Source organism: Sinohyriopsis cumingii, chromosome 1, assembly GCF_028554795.1.
Source record: "Sinohyriopsis cumingii isolate HCF-2022 chromosome 1, ASM2855479v2, whole genome shotgun sequence".
NCBI classification, from domain to species: domain Eukaryota; kingdom Metazoa; phylum Mollusca; class Bivalvia; order Unionida; family Unionidae; genus Sinohyriopsis; species Sinohyriopsis cumingii.
The window spans coordinates 70992139-71014473 of NC_142961.1; the positions used below are offsets into that span (position 1 = coordinate 70992139).

General features: G+C 33.8%; 1 protein-coding gene across 4 annotated transcripts in view; it reads right to left on the reverse strand.

Moving 5' to 3' along the window:
- The window catches only part of LOC149807091 (KICSTOR complex protein SZT2-like), a 338108-nt gene that overhangs the window by 225010 nt on the left and 90763 nt on the right, over positions 1–22335 (reverse strand). For all 4 annotated transcript variants that reach the window (XM_089961812.1, XM_089961821.1, XM_089961796.1 and 1 more), the window contains exon 20: positions 18809–18968. In XM_089961812.1, coding sequence (XP_089817938.1) covers positions 18809–18968 — 160 coding nt within the window. The remainder of the gene's footprint in view (positions 1–18808; positions 18969–22335) is intronic.

Below are 22335 nucleotides of genomic sequence, written 5' to 3' on the forward strand. Positions count from 1 at the left end.
CTTCAGGTTGATCCAATGTGGCCCATCACAAAATCTACTGTTAATTAATCAATAAAGAATAATCCTTACTCAGCATGTTGCACAAATACTCCAAAGGATCAATTTAAGCAATGTAACAGATCATATATGGTATTTATTAAATATTTTCATCTGTTCCTAATCATAATAAATATTACAAGTTCACAGTTCATACATCATTGTATACTGTTCTGATATTGTGGGAAAGATGAATATCAATCAACTCTAAGAAGAACATGGTTAAAATATATCATTCCTGCATAACACAGTCAAATAATAAAAAAACATTGCTTTCAAGGTGGTAATAAATATCAAGTTTTATACTTTGCTCTGTTGCATAATCGTAACAATTTGGTCCCAAGAAGTAACTCTATATGATTTTACTGACTTGAAGAAAGCAAAGACAGATCATTATTAATAAAACTTGCATCAAGTATCAAAGCATGATTTCTATCTTTGATTTAAAAGAAAAAAAGTCACGTCTTTATACTTAAAAAGAAACATATTGCATTTATGCAAACAGTTACATATATATTTGAAACTGCTGCGGAATGATTAATATTAATACATCGCAATGAATTATGCTCATTGCATACAATAGGACATTCAACAAGAGAATACCTAAATATGGTAGATGATTGGTGATAACCTAGATAATGTATTAACAATGCTGTCAACAGAATATTCTGTGCCATTTTAAAGCCCCAAAAGCTGCCATTTCTGATAAATTTTACCATTCTTCTAATCTATCAAGTTTGGAAACGATGGAAATGATTTATTAAAAAAGCTGTCTGACATAAACTGTTCTTTGAAATAATCAGAATGTTAAGTTTAAGCAACAATTAAATATTCAGTTTAAAATTAAGAGGTGCCACCAATTATTCAGTCAATAAAGTTGCTCATAATTCCATATTTTTCGGGGTTGCTTCAAAATTAGTGATGTGATACATTTGACAAATTCCATTAGTGACTAATAACAACATTTGTATATGGGCACACAAATTTAAGAGAGGCAAGCCCACATTTTTTTAGCGGATTTCAGAAGAAAAAGTATGCATTAGATAAAAATAAGACTTGGGTGAATATTGATCAGCTGGGGTGCTTGAATACTGTGAAGCTCAAACTTTGGCTAAAGAAAATCCAACAAAGCGTGGCACTGACTTATGTTTATGTTCCACCTTTCAACGGGGCCCCGAGTGGCCGAGTGGTCTAAAGCGCTCTCCGTTACAGATCACTGCCATCTCACCTGTCTGCATGGGTTCAAGTCTAGGATTCAGCTAATGTGGGTAAGTGAGAAAGCTTGCCAGTAGCTTCTTGTGGGTCGGTGGTTCTTCCCAGGGTTTTCCTGGGTTCTTCCTCCACCATTAATACTGGCCGCCATGCATAGCCAATTGTGTGCTGAAAAATGGCATTAAACCCCACAACAACAACAACCAGATAGGTTGACCATTGGATGTCGCCAATTTATATCATAAATTTCTACACATATTAAAAATGGCAGGGTTTCTCAGGGTTTCTCAGTTCGAGGGAAAAATTACATGGACCATAATTGATCAAACATTGGTGTTATCTGGTTTTAATGGAACCCAATGATGTTTAGGACCAATACCTTTCAAGGTTCAGTATTATTCAGACGATTTGACAAATACAACTTTTTGCTCGTAACTGTGGCATTGGGGCCTCACGATGCTCTACCTCATTTTGTTTTGAAAAATGATCACTAAGACCGAAAATGAAAACCAGCCATGGCAGCATATATGCTAATGATTTCTAATGTTATATATCAAGACATTGGAAAACTGTAAAATTCCATTATTCAGGATCAGTGAGTCAATGTAAATAAATCCTTAACTGTCACATGAATAAACTAGTGATATCATACAGAATTTGGACTATCTCAGTCTCACTCCTTCAACTCAACTTCTCACACAAGTGACAATAATACAAATCTTCTGCTATGATTTTCCCTCACAGTATTCTGGTTATATTTATGCAAAACTGATTGAATACAAAAATCTAAGTCAAAACCAAAGACAATACATAACAAATGTTTTTATAATAAGTTACAGATGTGTACATTTGAAGATGGGGTGTCCTGAGAATTAATTTGTGTTTCCATATTCCACACAATTATACAACTTATCAAAATTTGATAACAGTGATCTCTTTAAAGAACAGTTTATCTGCATTCAAGAACAAAGCACACTGATTACCTCTGAATAAAGGAGTATTTTCACAGATAGACTGGAACTCTGAATATCACAGATATGCCTCATATCAACCACACATGGTTCTTAAACTCTTCAAACAATTTGATCTGTTATGTAGAGTGGATAGATGTAAACAGGCTGACAGATAAATAAGGGGAAGAGATAAATACTGAGTAAAAAAGTAACTGTAAGAATGCAACATATTTCAATTTTGAATTCATTCAGAAAATGACGTTTCCATATGAATGTTATATTACAATGTCAGTGCAAATATTACAGGTTTTACTGCACAAAGACACATACAAAAAGACAGATCAAAAGGACTAAAATAAGCTGGATACACAGATACATAGATTCATACAGTTATCTATGGACCCTTAAGCTTAAGTGTCTAAATGCAGTTTTTCAGTACTGGTAATCTATATATTTTCACATATCTCATAAACATTGACAGACCAAGGTAAATTTCAAAAATCAAAAAATCAAAGCCATACTCTTCTTAATTAATAGAGGAAAATTCTTATTCTGTTCACTGATTTTCAAGAATAAGCTGTCAACAATTTTTTCTCAATTTTTAATAACTGCAGCTTTATTTGACATCAGAGTGGCATCATTTACATATATTTAGAAATCTTTCTTGTCAGAAAGCAATCTGATAAATTCACTAAATTCTGTTCAGCAGTTTGTCACTAAATTCATTTAAATGTTTTAAAATTTTTATTAATGGCAGCCATATTTACTGGCAGTACTACATCATTGAACAGACTTGAAATGCCTTGAGGCCAGAATGTTTTCTGTAAAATCTTGTCAAACTCTCTGTTCATTTTTCTTAAAAGGCCATTTAAAAGTCTTTATGCATATAGTAAAGGCAACCAGATTCAATGGCATAATTTGTACAAATCTGAAAGGTCTTTTAAGCCAGGATATGTTCTGTCATATCTAGTCAAGGTTTTTTTATTTTTAGTAACATTAGTCAAATTTTTATAAAACAGAAGGCCTTAAAGCAAGGATGCTATTTCACTTCTTGTTAAATTATGATCAATGGATTTTCAGAAAAGTTGTTTAAAGTTTAATTGCAGTCATATTTAATGATGGATTGGCACCAGTTGTATAAGCTTGTAAGGTCTTAATGCCAAGATTCTTTATGTCTAATGTTGCCAAATTCTCTTCAGTGGTTTTTGACAAGTAATTTAATGTTTTCTTTTCTTCATTTTTACTAACAATAACCATACTGGATGGCTTTTCTAATATAAAATACTGAAAGGCCTAATTAAAAGCAGGATACTCTCTGCCAAATTTATTTGAAACTAGTCTCATAATTATTATCAGATAAACATCTGACAGATGAAAGTTCATGGACAATACCGGGTATATGATGATCACAGACACAAACCATAAATTCACTTGGCCTTACAAAAACAAACTGCAGAATTTATAATATTCACTTGTCCACCAATAAAATTTTGCTTATGGGGGCTTTGTATGCGGGTGGGAAAGGAGGAATAGTTTCTTTGTGTCAACATAAGATTAGTTCTCTGCATGGATATAGAGAAGGTGGGATGAGTTTTTATCCTATTTGTAAGGCAAAAAATTTGTTAATTCACTTCAAACTGTGAATAGGTTGGGCAATAATTAAGTCAAGTGGTTTGGATCATGTGCTTGTCTTGACCAGTAACTGGCTACCTGATAATGATAACATAATTGTCTATCTAGAAGCAGATAGTAGTGAAACAGGAGTCAGACATGTTGAAGATCATGAGACACTTGGACAAAGTTCCTTCTGATATGAAGTTTTGCCTCCATCACAGCGGGTCTCAACATGTTGTCATAGCTAAGTATTAGCCAATTTAAGACCAATGTCCTGATATGATACATATTTAAACAAAATAATGGATTCACACTTACTGACTTACCAGTGGAGCAATAGGGACTTTTGCCAAAACAAACAATGAAACAAACAAGTAAATATCCACAGATGAATGAACGCACACACATTCTCCCCACTGATATATACATAAACACACAGTTAAATCTAAAAGCCCTCTTTTATTTTAACATTCTGATGGCACAGCACCCACCCTCCTGTTTCTCTCTCTCCCTCTCACACACACACACATATATATAAATTTTATATACATGTATTTTTCTCGCACATGACAAAAAATTCTTTCTGAAAAGCACACCAAAAAAAAAGTAAAATGTTTGTTATCATTCTGGGGAAGAGACTGCACATGAATAATACAAGATGATCGTGGAGTGGCTCCTGAAATTTTATATGTATTTTTCTCGTACACGAAAAAAAAGTTTTTTTCTTCTTAAAAGTACAAAAAATAAAGTGTAAAATGTTTATTCTAGGATAGCATAGGGATTCACCAATGTCACAAACTGCAATTTTATTTTCCTAATTGACGGCAAAATATAACATCTGGCGATTTCTCTATTTATTGGTGACATTGTTGGCTGTTTAAATTTGTATATACAACCATTGGCTTGGAGTGGAGAAATTCAGAGGCCCCATGAAAGGAATTCGCAAACCTGATACAAAATGCACTGAAATTTATATACTGTTACATAAACAATTTCTTTGCCCATAATGACAAGCCATCTTAACAGTGCACTGTTATATCATAATCTGCTTATGTTGACATCGAGCATGAGTACTGTATGTTGTGAGATATCTGCTTTCTTTTGTTGTTGACATGTCTGTCTTTCGTCAGATTTTTGGCTGCTTGCTAGTAATTAACATATTTACATTGACTGACATTTGTGTGTGGATGGTATGTAAAATTCCTTTTCTTTCCACTCAGAATTAAATCCTTCAGAACACCCACATGTTCTGTTACTCTGTACTAATCTTTGTCATCAGACCAGAACACCAGAGTTTCTATTTTCAGTTGACCCTTTGTTAAACTGAGTGGAAGGCAGCATCACTCTGCAACCACAAATGTAATAAAAATTAATCTTACTTGTTGGTTTATTCAACAGGCAGGGAGGAACGATCGACTAAACGAAGGCCAATCCCTTTTTTAAAAATGTATCCAGATAAAATAGTTTGCTGAAATTTCAAAGAAAACATTACCTTTGAAGCACCGACTGTTATGAAAACATACTAAACAAATGGAAAAAAATCAGTCTCAATAATGCAATACAATTATTTGATGTTGCCACCACAATAAGAAAAAGGCATTTGTTTGGTTCTCTAAAGCTGGCGTTTAGTGGTGACTTCAATAGAGCATGCATATTTCATCAAGGAAAGCTGACTACAATCTTCAATTAAAAAAAAGAACTTTTCTTCAAAGAAGTCAGTACCAAACTTAAATAAAAGCAATGGAATCTGATGGATTTTTGCATTTTCTAACGTGAGTGGAACAACACGTTTACTGTGCCATGAAAGTTTCCTTTTTGCAGGGAAAAGTTTGTGCTTACGAATGCTACCAACGGCAGCTTAAAATGCAAACTAACTTTTACCAACTTGGGACGTACTGAAAAGTAAATGTGCTTCATCATTCTTTACGTGATTGTACTATGTTTATCCACTGAATTCAGACGAATATGACCTGTGACAAAATTATTGAATATTTTAAAATTTGTGGATTTTTTCAATGGAATTACTTGTATTGTAGATTCAATATATGTGATGAGATTCGCAGGTGAATACATGGTGTTGATACTCTATTCATGCTATACATAAGACATGTATATATAAACAGTATATACGTATATGTACCAATCCATGGTTCTCTAAATAAAGTAAAATATTATATATGTCTTACCTGTTTTCACTACAGGTGTGTTTCCCATTTAATATGCATCGATTTAAGATGGCAACTGTGCCAATGAAGCACTTATTGTACCACCCGCATTTATTACCTACCCCCCTCCCCCTTGCAAATTTGTTGGGATAAATGCATCATTTTCTTCAGCTAACTGACCTGGTTGCGTATAAAACAGGTTCAGTCTATAACACTGTCAGGTTCTATTGCTCCCAATTACCGTGTTATAGCGGGGGGGGGTGTGTGTGTGTGTGTGTGTGTGTGTGTGCATGCGTGCATGCGTGTGTGTGTGCGTGTGTTATATGGACACAATTAAATATTGTTAGATCTTCCAAATCACAGCAAAGAACATTTCTGACATGTCTTATTACATTATTAACTTGTATGAACTTCCCTGAAAGTGGAAATGACAATTCCATGGAACCAAAATACATAATAATATTATTTAATTGAAGGCAATGTTAAAAGTAGATAGTTTACAAATTATAATTCAAAAAGCAACTGTCCTTCCAAATCAATAGAACACTTGACACAGACATCATTTTTCACCACTGGATCCCAAATGGAAATTCTTATCTGATGTCACATAAATGACTCGGTAGACACACCATATACATTGATTTTGATGAAATGTTTACAATGTTCCCAACTAAAGTGTGTCAATTCCATTACTTTTGTTGCTATGGCAGAGAAAGTAGCATTATTATATGCTCATTTTTTTCTCCATTAACTTTACATTGTCAGATTCATGCAGTATTATACGATATACTTCATACTGCAATCATGTGTGCCCAATAGTGTATTATGAAATACTTTGTGAACAAATCATGCACACTCACACAGTAGACACTACGTTTTGGTTGATTAAATTTGTTTCTGAATGAACTAAAGCAGATATTTCATGGACTGCCACATACCAGCTGCTTTGCCACATCCTGCGCTAACTTTTTTGCTACAATGTTCTGGATTTAGGCTAGAGATATACCCCAGACAAGTCTGGATACCTACAAATAACATGCAAGTGACAAGGCATAAAATGCCTTGTTTAGCTTGTAATGTCAAAAAATATACTTTTACAATTTTGCATCTTGAATTTCCTCAAAATATACTTCTTACTTCTGCAAATCCAAATTATATGAGCCATGTCATGGGTTCTCAAGCTTCATTACACATTTTTTAATTGTACTGTAATTTTGACTATATTCTAATTGCAATTACATCCTCCTTACAGTACTTGAAACAAAATAAACATATTCCAAAGCATCCTTTTGATAATTGCAATTGAAAGACTTCATATTTTTCCCACATTATGATTTCAAACATTCAATGACAGAACAGAAACACACTTGCAGATGCCAACACACTGCTCCCTCACTGATGAAATCAAATGTACTTAATGTAGAATTGACACAGATAAATCCAGTCATTATCACGAAATTTAGCAGAATCAACAAAAATACCAAAATCTATTCATTCCAGACTAAATGGACAAATTGTTGCAATGCACATTCATTCACAACATGAATCTAAATTTCAAAGTTAAGTAGACCAAAATGCCATTTTCTTTCAAAAAGTTATGTCTAGCGCATGACTAAGTTCAAATTTATCTGCACGGAGTTATGTGCGCATTAATAACGTTTTTGTTGTGTACCCATGAATCTGCGCTTGCGTATTTAGTTTGGAATATGGCATAATTTCAGTTACTTTGTTTCTTGTAGTGTATTTTTGTTTATATAATAAGCCTTAGGTAGAATAAGAAAATGAGCATATAACAAAAAGGTACTGCATTTGTACGGGAAAATACGAACTCATTTTTTGGATGGATATACTCCCAAGGTCGTGCAGTATATATCCATCTGAAAAACACGTTTATATTTTCCCATACAAATGCAGTAACCTATAATTACAGTTGTTGGATGTTCATGTTATGGGATAATTGCTGAATGCAGAAATTCTTGAAACAGATGTGAGTTTATTCATACCTATTTGCTAATATTTAAAAATATCGCCGCCTAACTTTCTGTACATATGTGAACCTTAAAGACAGATCTCCAAGTACATGATATGCATAAGGTGTAATGATTATGGTTGACTCATAAGATGGTACAGTTAAAGTGTCTGAAAATATTACAGATCCAATGATCAATTGGAGTCAGTACAATTACAGCCCTGCCCTGCCCCTCCCAATATAATGAAGTTGGTGCTTGATAGATTTCTCTACTATTCTGTAGAATGTTTGCAAGCCAAATATTTAAACCAGAAATCAAACACTTAAACCCCTCTTAGACTTCACTATTAGCCCTTTGCTAGGAGAAATCCTAACTATCAATATACACAATTTACCTCTATCAAACCTATCAATATGATTGCAATGGGAAGAATAGTTATAAAACTAACCCAAGAGATTCTTTATTATTATTATTATTATTATTATTATTATTATTATTATTATTATCATTATTATCATTCAGAGGGAATCCATATTAGAAGTCTATAACTACAAGGTGAACAAATGGTTCTATCATAGTATTGATCCCATAGGTAGGTAGGTAGGTAGGTAGGTAGGTGGGTGGGTGGGTGGGTAGGTAGGTGAGTGGGTAGTTTAGGTAGGTAGGTAGGTAGGATGGTAGGTACAGCTGTATAAATGTCAGGAATGTATATGGGTGGGTGTTGGATAAACTGGAATGTATGCAGACAGGTAAAACAGTTTTTTCATTAGATTAAACAAGGTAAGTCAACATCTGTGATAAAAACTGGGGAAAAACTTACACTTCTGTCTTTCTGTATTTAAAATTCATTAGCCAATTATTTGTGGCTATGTCAACATATACTCTCAATAACATTACCAGATTGAAAATTTACAAGACATCAACTGATTTGTGCCATCAAGGTTAATATATATTAAAAAACTAAACGATGCCTTTTAAAATTTGCTTTATTTTAAATCAACCACTCTTTATTTCAAACATGATTTCAATCTTTTCACACGTCTTCTGAAAACTGTTGTTGGTCTGACAGGTTAACCATTAAAACACTGAAATACAACAGATCTGTTATCCAAGACAACCTTGTGCCAGCAACCTACTAAGCTTTACCTCAATTTGAAGAGATTTTGTGATGGTAAGGTGTGCAAGGAGAATGATCATAGTGTAAAATCTGAAATAACAAACATATATTTTATTTTAAATCACTGAAGCTCATTCTGTATGCATTTATTTTTTATATGAACTTTTTAGCCAAACATATTTCAGTACAATTAACTGGGTATTTATGCTTGGATATTACATTTAACATACTATATAAATATTGTTGCCAAAAGAAAATGTTGATAGAAAACAGATAAAATGCTATTCATGCTATGCTAATAATAAATGTCCTACCCTCATGGGTCAATATGCTAATGATAAATGTCCTAGCCTCATGGGTCAATATGCTAATGATAAATGTCCTAACCTCATGGGTCGATATGCTAATGATAAATGTCTTAACCTCATGGGTCGATATGCTAATGATAAATGTCTTAACCTCATGGGTCGATATGCTAATGATAAATGTCCTAACCTCATGGGTCAATATGCTAATGATAAATGTCCTAGCCTCATGGGTCAATATGCTAATGATAAATGTCCTAACCTCATGGGTCAATATGCTAATGATAAATGTCTTAACCTCATGGGTCGATATGCTAATGATAAATGTCTTAACCTCATGGGTCGATATGCTAATGATAAATGTCCTAGCCTCATGGGTCAATATGCTAATGATAAATGTCCTAGCCTCATGGGTCAATATGCTAATGATAAATGTCTTAACCTCATGGGTCGATATGTTATGATAAATGTCTTAACCTCATGGGTCGATATGCTAATGATAAATGTCCTAACCTCATGGGTCAATATGCTAATGATAAATGTCCTAGCCTCATGGGTCAATATGCTAATGATAAATGTCTTAACCTCATGGGTCGATATGCTAATGATAAATGTCTTAACCTCATGGGTTGATATGCTAATAATAAATGTCCTAACCTCATGGGTCAATATGCTAATGATAAATGTCTTAACCTCATGGGTCGATATGCTACTAGTAAATGTCCTAACCTCATGGGCCAAGATGCATAATAAATGCATCTGATCTTGGATTAGTTCCTTGCAGGCTGACCAGATAATCCTAAAGTTTCAGAATGGCAGAGCCTGATTGGAAATATCATCCCTTCTGTCTTGGAGTGGTAAGAAAACATAATAACCAATACTTCTGTGCTGAAAAGATGGCCTTATAACAAGAGTCCCTCCAGGGGACTGATACTCTACTGGGTGAAAAGAATTTCTAGGAATTCAAGATTATACCACTTCTTCCTTTTAACTGTCAAGTGTTGAAACAATCACTGATATTCTTCAGACATAACAAATTTTTTAAATCAACTGCTCTGATGGATATATTATACATCTTATTGGAACCAGTTTCATTTAGTATCAAGTAGACATCATCATTAGCCTGTAAAAGCCCATGTCAATATAATATTCCATTCAGGATGAGTAATGACAAGATTTTCAAGATGTCTGCCATGGTGGCAATACCGTATGTCAGATCAGCACCTTTTCATTTAGGTGGCGCTATACAGTTTCGCATTTTGCATAGGGTTAGGATTTTAAAGAAAATGAATGTCCCCGGCTTTCCTCACTGGTTATACTGGCTATTTAAAAAAGACCTTGTGTATCTTAGGTATAATGCAAAGAACCTTTAATTCCCTTTATTTTGGTGTATGATTGATGGGTGTACTATGGGTTATAGAGTATACAGCTTGGCCTTACTTCAAATGTGCACCTTTCAAAAAAGTGCTAGCTCTACTTGGTCATTTTCACTTCCTGAACTTCAGAGGTAAATTGTATAAAAAAGAGCCGATAACTTTTTTTATATTTTATATATTTGGTAATTCATTCATTGCACTTTCAGAAGCTGGTATTGTCTAGTCTGGCAAAATTCATTTTCCCTATTTTAATAGCTGCTATGTATAGTGTACTTTAGACTAATTCAGACTGATTTTTTAACACAAGGGAGCAGTCATTTTAGTTAGCAGTGTGCTTAAATCATGTAAAATTTCCAAAAGTACAATATCCAAAAGAAATATCATCCACATTACATTAATGTAGCATAGAGGTATGCAAACATTCTCTCCACTGTGCATGTTTTAAATGCGAACTACTTCACCTTACATACGTCACTCTCTCAAAAGTACATATTATCTGGTGAGCGCCACCTTAAGACAATCTAGACCTTGTAAGAAGTCTTTTAGTGAAAACCACATATTGATATGATCATCTATTCAGGGGTGACAACAAGATTTTTATGACAGTCATTGTGGCAGCCATATTGGATGTGTCACTGGTACCATTTCTTAATTATCCCACACAATGCTATTAAACAAGCAATGAACAATAAACACATTATTCTTAGTTACTTATGGACCAGTGGTTCCCACTCTTCTCAAATCAATATAATGCTTCTTTCTTTTTAGATATGCTTGCAATATATCTTTCCAGGACTGGTACCATTTTCAAATAGGTCTAAATAGGTATCATAGGAAGTATATTGGTGAGAAACCGATGTTGATATAGCCATCCATTTGGAAAGGAGTTGAAACAATAATATTTCAACATATACTTTCCATTCAAGTCATTTGCTTATGTGGGTTCAATGCCATATTTTAGCACATGATAGGTATACAGGGCTGACAGTATATTTTGTTAAGAAAGAATTCAGGAAAAATCCAGAAAAACCACCAACCCACAGTAGACTACTGTCAATGTCTCTCACATTCCCATGTTGGCCAAGCCAAGAGTTGAACCTATGCTGATAGAGGTGAGATTATGGTGATCTTCAAAAGCAAGTGATGTAACAGCTATACTGGATGTCAGATCAGCACCATTTTTAAAGACCAAACGAACATTGCAAAATGTTCAACCATTTGAAATGTGGTAACAAGATTTTTAAGCTGGCTGACATGGCAGCAATATTGGATTGTCAGATAAGCACCATTTTTATTTAAAACCAGCTAGATGGTGTAAGTTTTTTTGTGAAAACCTCGTGTTGATATGACCTCCAATCAAGAGGAATAGCAATACAAAGATTTACAAGATGGCTGCCATAATGGATGTGAGATTACTACCATTTTAATTTAGGATGATCTAGATATTGTAAGAAGTCTTTTAGTGAAAAGGTCATGTTGATATGATCACACAGGAGTAGCAATAACACGATTTTCAAGATGGCTGTCATGGTAGCCATATTGGATGTCAGATCTGCACCAATTTCATTCAGGACCAACCAGATATCATAAAAAGTCTTTTAGTACAAAACCCATGTTGCTATAGCCATCCATTCAAGAGGAATAACAATTAACCTGAGCTGATGGATAGATGGATGATGGACAACAGACCATCCCACAAGCTCTTCAAGTCTATGACCAAAAGAGCTAAAAATGGATAGCCTCTGCTGAAGAGGATAAAATGTTAAAAATATAACATTGTGTTCTGGGTAAGGCGGTATTTGAATAAGATGTTGCCACTCTTGATAGGAAGCCTTCGAAAATGATGAACTCCGTATTACCTCTTGGGAACTATGTTAGTGACCACTGAGTGATGATGTCTTTTGTGGCAAAAAGGGAACATTTTAGGATCGAAAAATCTTCCTCAAACAACTGGTGTATGCAATTACTTATTTAAATGAATTTTACAATCACATGTTTCAGAAATTGCATCAGAAACACTAACTGCAGAATGACCCTCATAGGTATCTTACACCTGTGCTGCAGATTATCACCAAAAGTTGCAACTTAAGGCTTGTGATTCTCCTTATTTACATTACAATACTATGACATGCTTGGCAGTTAAATGTATCTTATTTGTGTCAAATTTAAGGACCATCAAACCTTTTGTAACAAGACTTTGCAAAACAGGTAAATTTATATCATTCAATACTTACATGGACCACTTCAAAGCACTGACATATTAAAACATGGCATGCTGATTTTTCAGTTAATTTGAACTTTATATGTATAGAACTGTGAATTTATTCATTTTTGAGGGCATACATTTTCCTGGTTTTCATGGTCAACTTTTCAATGTCTGATTTGTAGCAACCATGAATTCCACATTTAGTTAATTTAACAACAGTTTAGGTTCCAAATATGCTATATTGTCTATAATTGCAAAAATTTTGTGACAAAATATCTTATTAATTAAAAATAAATCCTCAGAGATCTATTTCATAGATACATAAATATTGATTATAGATATACCTTACAACCTACATTTTTCAGCTACCAAAGGTACTAGGAAGAAATGCTACTGACTTGTTGCTCCCTGTAATTCAAACATGACCTCATTTAGCTCAAAGATCCGTTGTATAGCTGCTTTGTCATTCATACACAAAATTTGGCAATTTAAAGACACTTACACCCATAATTACCAAAACCTGTCCTATTTATGCTGTAGCCAAAGCTTCTATACAATATACCATATATAAAAACTCAACATTCCAGTGAACAAAAACATTTACACTCATTTTCTGACTAGCTATGTGACACAAACAACAAATAATAAAAAAATAGAAAAGATGAAATCAAAATCTTTTTCTTGGTATATCCTAATATTGCTTTATAAATGTTATCATCAAAATCAGGGAAAGATCCTAAGATGAGCCTGATGAGGACTGAAGGCAAACAAATGACTGAAGAAAAGAATTAGAAATGTGTCAATTGGACACATGCTCCTGCCAATATGAAGCAACTGAAGGACAAAGTTTTAAGCCAAAAACTGAGGCCATAACAACATCAAAAATTTTGTTTGAAAATATAAAAAACTAAACTTGACCTGGTCTTTTTAATGTAAAGACTCATACCAAATTTGGTTTCAGTCATTGACATCTTTCAATTCAGTCCATGAATTCCTTTAATTCAGTCAATGAAGTCCTTCAATTCAACCCATGACATCCTCCAATTCAGTCCATTAAGTCCTTCAAAAGTTTCTAAGGAAACAAATTCTGATTCAAGAAAAGGACCAAGTTTCAAGTTAAACAGGAACCATAACTCACTTACATACTGATGAGATATCTTGAAAACTAAAATTGACCCAGGCCTTTTTAAAGTAAAGCTTCATACTGAATTAGGATTAAAACATAAATTCCTTGAAAACTTCAGATTCAAATATGTGCTATAGATACAAGGATACATATCCCAAACCATGTCTAAACAGTACTTATGGAGACATTTAAGTCATGTTGATCAAGCTCCATTAATGAACTGAAATAATTTTATAACATGATTTTGGATCTGTAGTCATCCATCTCTAAATGTTTGGTCCCAGACATGACACATCATTTATTACATATTATAAACAATGGAAAATGGCCAAGATCACCAAGCACTGCAGAACTTCCAGCTGATGGATTTAATTTTCAAAGCTTTTTAGAAAACTTTAACTGTACCTTCCCAAGTACATCGCTATGTTCAATACCCCAAATATCTGATCTGTAGCAAAGGACAGGTACAATCAAATAACAAAAAAGGGTATAATGCCAGAGAAATTGAGTCATCTAAAATCATGCTTTCTATCAATCTTCATGGATTTTGTTGCTGCTACAAGGCACACATTTAATGACAGAACACATACTAGCTACTCTGTGGAAATGAGATCCCTTTCCCCATCCATGAATTTAAGCTTTGACCAATCACAAAAAAGCAAACATTTTATGATGGTCAAATAACATAATAATACTTTTGGACTTGTGACAGAACTTTAAAGATTATTTAGGATTTAATTCACAATACTGTAAGTACCTCTTAAATTTTCACTTTGTAACTTAGAGAACTAAAAAATTATATGTTAAGTTTACTAAACTTGTTGATTTTACTTCTTTCTTTGTTGACTTTGTTGAATTGATGACATGTTAATCAAAATGTATGTCACTGAACAGATAACGGTGTTGGACACCTTTATTTGTAGGTGGTGGCCTAGAGGTTAGCACACTGGCCTTCAGCACCAGAGGTTCCAGATTTGAATCACAGTAGGGGCAATTAACTGTTTCCAAACATATCAATTAGCTTCACTGGTAAATACGATGCAAAACAAAGTGCTGTTCATCAGATGCAAATATTAAATAGCAGTATATGACAGCACATTGCAGTCAGTGGTTGACAGATTGATAAAACAATACAATTTCTTTTCTTGTAAATGCTAATTCTCCTCTGAACTCTGGTAAAAATCCACTGTATGTATACCTTGGCCTTATTCACTTGTTCTGAATTCTTTAGAGCTCCTAAATGATACAGTAGTGACTCTACCACTTTTACCTCCATCAACATACCAGAGATGATTGTAGAAGAGATGAGGGCTGTGTGTTTAGGAGTGTTGGTTCAGTAAAACCATGATAAGATCAATGAGTGGACCTGAATATGTATGCATCCAGCAGTGGTTTACAGTACCTCTGTATAAAAGCAAAAATGAAAGTGCCAATTAAAAAAAAGTTCAAAAACTAATAACAAATAGCAAGAAAGTTTAGAAAGATAAACCCTTCCATAAATGTCAACATTAAATGCAGCAAGATAAGAAGGTAAAACAAAGATGCTAAAATTCTGTAAAATCAAAATAAATAACAGATAAAGACAAAATGTTATATTGCTTTTTTGTCCCTATGGTCCAATTTATTAGGTCTACTGAATACTGAAGTATTAAAAAAATACTTCCTTGAATTTCTAATCCTTTTAACATTGTGATTTTAAAACCTGGTGGTCATTAGGTGGGGATTCTCTAGTACCTTGATATTTAAAGCAAAATTTTCTTACTTGTATTTCCTATATGTGTCAATTAAATTTTCATATCATTTATCCACATTGTAATCAGTCATAAAAATTGCACCTTAAGTGTATTATTCCAACATTTTGATACTTGCAGACTGACAAAAAAAAAAAACGTAAAGAAAATTCTTCAAGAATACCTTTCAAAACGTCACTAAAACAACTGCACTGGTTTATCTTCACAATCTCCATGCTTTTGCTGCATATTTATAGCTTGTCTGTACCCAACCACTAATGCCCCCACCCCACACACACACACACAGACACACACACATGCTTCTTTAGCTCAGTGATTTGCATGTTGTACTCATCACCAGAAGGGTGAGGGTTTGATTTCCACCACTGTATCAACCCATACTGATTAATGTGGTGTATCCCTGGGCAAGGTACTTCTCTCAACTTGCCCTAGCACAGTAAAACCTTCAAAGTGTTGATATACCAAATGCACCAAACCAAACCATGCCCTCCATCCAATCCCACTCCTGGTAATCCTCCTTTCCTCCAACCAGATATTAACCCAGACATCATAATGCAAAATCCATTACAAGAATGCTATGAATGCATATCTGAAGTGTGTTTTCATTAACTATCTGAAAAAATCTTTGTAATTTAAATTTTTTCCATGTCAAACTTTTTGTCCCCTCTCTATCTAGGTGTGTGAGCCAAGGACAACACCCTTCTTGTTGATGACTACCACCCAGTGATTTAAGAGGTATGATAATAGGGAGATGGAAGTCTAAACTTTAAAAGAATATTCAGAATGTAGTGTCCACAACTCTTACACAAGAAATAGGACATGGTGGCAACAATATAGCTGGGGATGTTCAAGGGGTGGAAGTTGGGGGTGGGGATGCATAATCATAGCTCTTCAGTTTACAGCCATAGTTTTTCTTTCATCCAGGAAGTTATATATTTGCAATCTGTATTCAATACACTGTATCTGCTCATGTACAACACACATCAAGAAATGGCTTAAACCTGCTGCCCAATGACCAACCTGCTTTGTCTGAAATGTTTGTCCTTCTTTTGATTTTGAGTAAAATGGGTAGACTATGGTCTACCATGACATAATGTACATACTATATTGTCAAATCAAGAACATTTACACACAGTAAATCCAGCATAAGCTACGTACCATACATACCAGCATATATGACATTTCAAACTGTTGTATGCAGTTATGTGTTAATACTGAACAATACTGGTGTACAACTCTTTATTAAAGACTTTGGTTAAGCTCAAGAAACCATCTATATGAACGATTTTACATTAAAGTTTAATTTTAGCATTTAGGGTAACAAAATAAGCATGTGGGAACTGAATTTCAAAGTTCTAATTACAATTTATTCATTTCTTATATGACAATAATGTCACCATTAATAAAAATAATATTTCATTAGAAGAAGGATGAACTCTTTATAAGGTACCTTAAATTCATTCATTACAAAGATAGCTGGTTCAACATTGTCTGGGGCAAGTATTTTTGCCAAAAACTGCTGTTAAATAAATGGAGTTGACAATAACTATAACAATAGAACTGGTCCTATTTTACAAATGCTTCTTCCAGGCTGTGTCATGCTAGCAGAAAACAGGATATCTTCTACTGCTTCCAAAGTCTAAAGACAAACATAACATCTTTATAGGAACTCATGTAAGAAAGGACAAAAGGCAACATCTAGTTGTATGGGTACATTACTATCCCCATATAATGAATTTTTCAAATTTTACGGATCTATTCAAACAATACACACTGCAAATAAAATCAGTCTGGGAGGCTATTCATATGATATTAATGGATGAGATAATTGAATATAAAGAACAACAATTATAAACAATATGCACAGGTAAAATATTGGCAGGTATGAGTTTGAATCCCCAAGCTCAGCATTAGGGTTCAAATACTTCCTTATGTTTTGGAAATGTTCTTTGTTTTAAAAAAATTTTGTAGGATGCCTATAATGATATTCCCTCAATCATTGTTAATTCTACCTCTAATATAATATATCAAACTGTCCCTTTAATGGGAACAGTGTATTACAGGTCATTTAAAAACAAAGCTGTCTCTTTAACGGGAACCATGTGTTACTGGTCAAATTAAAATATGTCCCTTAATGGGAACAGTAAGTTACAGGTCACTTCAAGTTAAATTTGTTCACTAAACAGTTTGGTTTGACTTATAATTTTTAATAGAAATAGTTTTTTATGGATTAACAAAATTGGATTACATTCTTATAAGATTTCTTGTTTTTCTATAAGAAGCAGATTTCTAGTCAAAGTAAATCGACACAGGTGAAATTGAAGAATTAACCTTTTCTAAAGAAAAAATATGTCCATATGACACAAAGAGCATACATATTATATGATGCAATTGGATAGGGTCCATGCCTTTGTTGAATTCTGATAAAAAAAAATGAAAATCAACTCTGACCTATTTCCTCTTAAAAACAATTAAAAAATATGATTTCAATCCATCAAGTTCTTCAAAGGAAACAAAATTGGCAATGGATGTGATGCTACAGCATGAATGGTCATCAGAAACACTATATGTCCCTTCATTATGTGACATTATAAGAGGGATGGTCAATAGCAACACTATGTTCTCACCACATGTGACATAACAGGATGGATGGTCAATGGCAACACTATGTCCACTCCACAGGTAACATTACAGGATGGCATGTCCCTTCCACATGTGATGATACAGGATGGGTGGTACTAAGCAACACTATGTGTCATTTCCACAAATAGTGCCAGGGCATAAAACAAAGAATATATAGAAGTGTATTCAAATATGTCACTCAATGTCACTCTGATGCTTGACAAATCTCTGGGGGGATGGGGGGTAATTGTAAAAGGTATCTATGGGGATATGTTTTTCCATTATTCATAATCATTTTGTTAATGATGCATTAAACTTTAGAAATGCTGTAAAAATTATGAAAAACTGTACATACCATCTGGGAGATCTGCTGGAAGTTGGCTCCATCAAACTGTTGCCTCTCTGGTGAGTTGTTGATGCTGACTCCATCCTGTGGCTCCACCCAGCACTCCGTAACTATCTGAAGTTCACCATCTGCTTCAGTAGTCTCCATCTCATCAAGGTCATCCAGGAGACTGGGAAGACAAGAGTCATGTCTCCCACTTACATAAAGGCTTCAATTGAAATTACCCTATGGCTGGCACACTCAATTTTTATACTACTCTTCATAATAACCTATGGTGCGGCACTGCCCAGATTATATACTACTTATGCTATGCTTTGTTTCCATGGAAACAGCAATTTATTTAAAAAAATTATATCTCTCCAATAATACTTATATGATCACATTAATATTAGGATAAGCCTCTACAACCAACCAAATCCAGCACTCACTGAAAGATGAAAAATGACTTTCTATCTAAATATCGTGTAGACAAAGGGAAGCAACCCTTAAGGTTACCACCCCCACCCACCCATTTTCTACCTGCTAGGTTGCTAATGGTATACCTATAAGGGGGCACTCACCAGTTATGTACTTTTGAGAGAGTGACGTATGTAAGGTGAAGTTGTTTGTATTTAAAACATGCACAATTGAGAAATGTTGGCATATTCAATGCTACATTAATGTAATATAGATGATATTTCTTTGGATATTGTACTTTTGGAAACTGTACATGATTTAAGCACACTGCTAACTAAAATGACTGCTCCCTTGTGCTAAAAAAATCAGCCTGAATTAGGCTAAAGTACACTATCCATAGCAGCTATTAAAATAGGGAAAATGAATTTTGCCAGACTAGACAATAACAGCTTCTGAAAGTGCAATGAATGAATTACCAAATATATAAAATGTAAAAAAAAAATTATCAGCTCTATTTTATACAATTTACCTCTGAAGTTCAGGAAGTGAAAATGACCAAGTGGAGCTAGCACTTTTTTGAAAGGTGCACATCTGCAATAAGGCCAAGCTGTATACTTTATAACCCATATTACACCAATCAATCATACACCAAAGTAAAGGGAATTAAAGGTTCTTTGAATTATACCTAAAATATATAAGGTCTTTTTTAAATAGCCAGTATAACCAGTAAGGAAAGCTGGGGAAATTATTTTTCTTTCAAATTCTAACCCTATGCAAAATACGAACTGTAGAGTGCCACCTAAGTAACTAGTTTTCACTTTAGCATACCTATAACAGGATGTGCACATTGTGAGAAAGGGTGTGAGGGATTTTCGGTAATGTCATCTAGTAAGCATTATTGAAGAAATATAATTTACTACAAAAATTACTTTCTCCATCAACACATTACCTAAACACATTAACATTATGAGAATAGGTAAAGAGGAGATGGAAATGTCAACCTGTGTTAAGTAAATGACTTAGAAGTGTAATTATTTCAAGGTACAGCATATGTTAACAATCACAAACAAAATGGATTAAGATTAATTTAGAATCTGAATAAATTCACCACAGTTTCACAAAAATGTTGTATGCACCACATTCTGACTCATTATACCACTGAAATAAAAAGTGGATTGTTGAATTAAATATATTAAAGATTGGATTCATGGAGGTCATTGTTACAGAATTAAGCTAAAGTTAAAAATTAGTTTACTATTGGTATAATGGTTAGCAGCCTAGCAGGAAGAAGGGGATGTAATCTATAGGGGTTGCTTCCCTTGTCTAAATGAGCCACTGAAAGACACTTTCCATCTTTCAGGAAGATCTGGTTTCTGACGTAATTGAGAGTTATCCTAATGTTAATATCATCAGGTAATGTATTTGACAGAGAAATTCAAAATTCTGAATGCAGCCAATTTTTAAGATCAAACGATATCTCATAGCAACTTGTTTGACATGTGTACCAAGTTTGGTTGAACTATCTTAAATGGCTTGAGCTACCCTATGAGAGATGGACTGATAATATAGAAACATCTATATCCTCTGGTATTACATACCAGAAAGATAGACAAGAAGATGGAAATATTTACATCCCCCATCCAACAACAAATATATGCTAGGTAACAGAATAATCTGATGAAGATTTTGTATACAGGAAGTTTGTATGTAAAAAGAATACATGGAAGTGACAGGTATTAGAAGTTTTGTTCCAGAAATGGAAGAGTACATAAGGATGGATGAAGAACAGACAAATGGACAAAAATATTAAATAGTAAAAGGAATTCTTTAAAGAAATAGACAGCAAATTGACTAGTCTAGTACAAGTACCAAATTTCACAGAAATGTCTTAAACAGTTTGGGAGTTTTGCAACAAAAAACAAAAGTATGAATAACAGATGGATGGATGTACAAATGCAAAACCATTTACAATATTAAGACTAAGAACTGAATAGCAGAGTGCAGATCTGGACCAATGGACCAAAATATGTACTAAGATTCACAGAGACAACTTTCTGGACTTGTGCTCTTGAACCAAAAGCATAAAGGATACATCTACACCACTATTCTAAAATGTACCAAATTTCATAAAGATATCTGAAACAGTTTATTTAGTTTTGCTCCAGAATGAAAGTGTGGATAATGGATGGATATGTGGCAGAAAAAGAGACAATAACATTTTTAAAAATACAGAAACTAAGGATTGGAAACAGAAAAGGACACATCTGTATCACTAGTCCACAACATGTACCAAGTTTTATAGCCATAAATTAGTACACTACAAGTACCCAGTTTCATATACATAAACTACGCCACTACTTGTACCAAGTTTCATAGATAGAAACTAATCCGCTACATGTACCAAGTTTCACTTACATAAACTAGTCCACTACATGCATCAAGTTTCATAAACATAAACTAGTCCACTACATGCATCAAGTTTTATAAACATAAACTAGTCCACTACATGTACCAAGTTTCACAGTCATAAACAAGTCCACTACTTGTACCAAGTTTCACAGTCATAAACTAGTCCACTACTTGTACCAAGTTTCATATATATAAACTAGACCACTACATTTACCAAGTTTCAGTCATAAATAAGTCCACTACTTGTACCAAGTTTCACAGTCATAAACTATTCCACTACATGCATCAAGTTTCATAAACATAAACTAGTCCACTACATGCATCAAGTCTCATACACATAAACTAGTCCACTACATGTACCAAGTTTCACAGTCATAAACAAGTCCACTACTTATGCCAAGTTTCACAGTCATAAACTATTCCACTACTTGTACCAAGTTTCATATATATAAACTAGTCCACTACATGTACCAAGTTTCAGTCATAAATAAGTCCACTACTTGTACCAAGTTTCACAGTCATAAACTATTCCACTACTTGTACCAAGTTTCATATATATAAACTAGTCCACTACTTGTACCAAGTTTCAAAGACATAAATTAGTTTACTACATGTACAAAATTCCACATACTTAAACTAGTCCAGTACTTGTACCAAGTTTCACAGACATACATTAGTCCATGACATGTACCAATTTTTATATACATAATTAAGTGTACTACATGTACCAA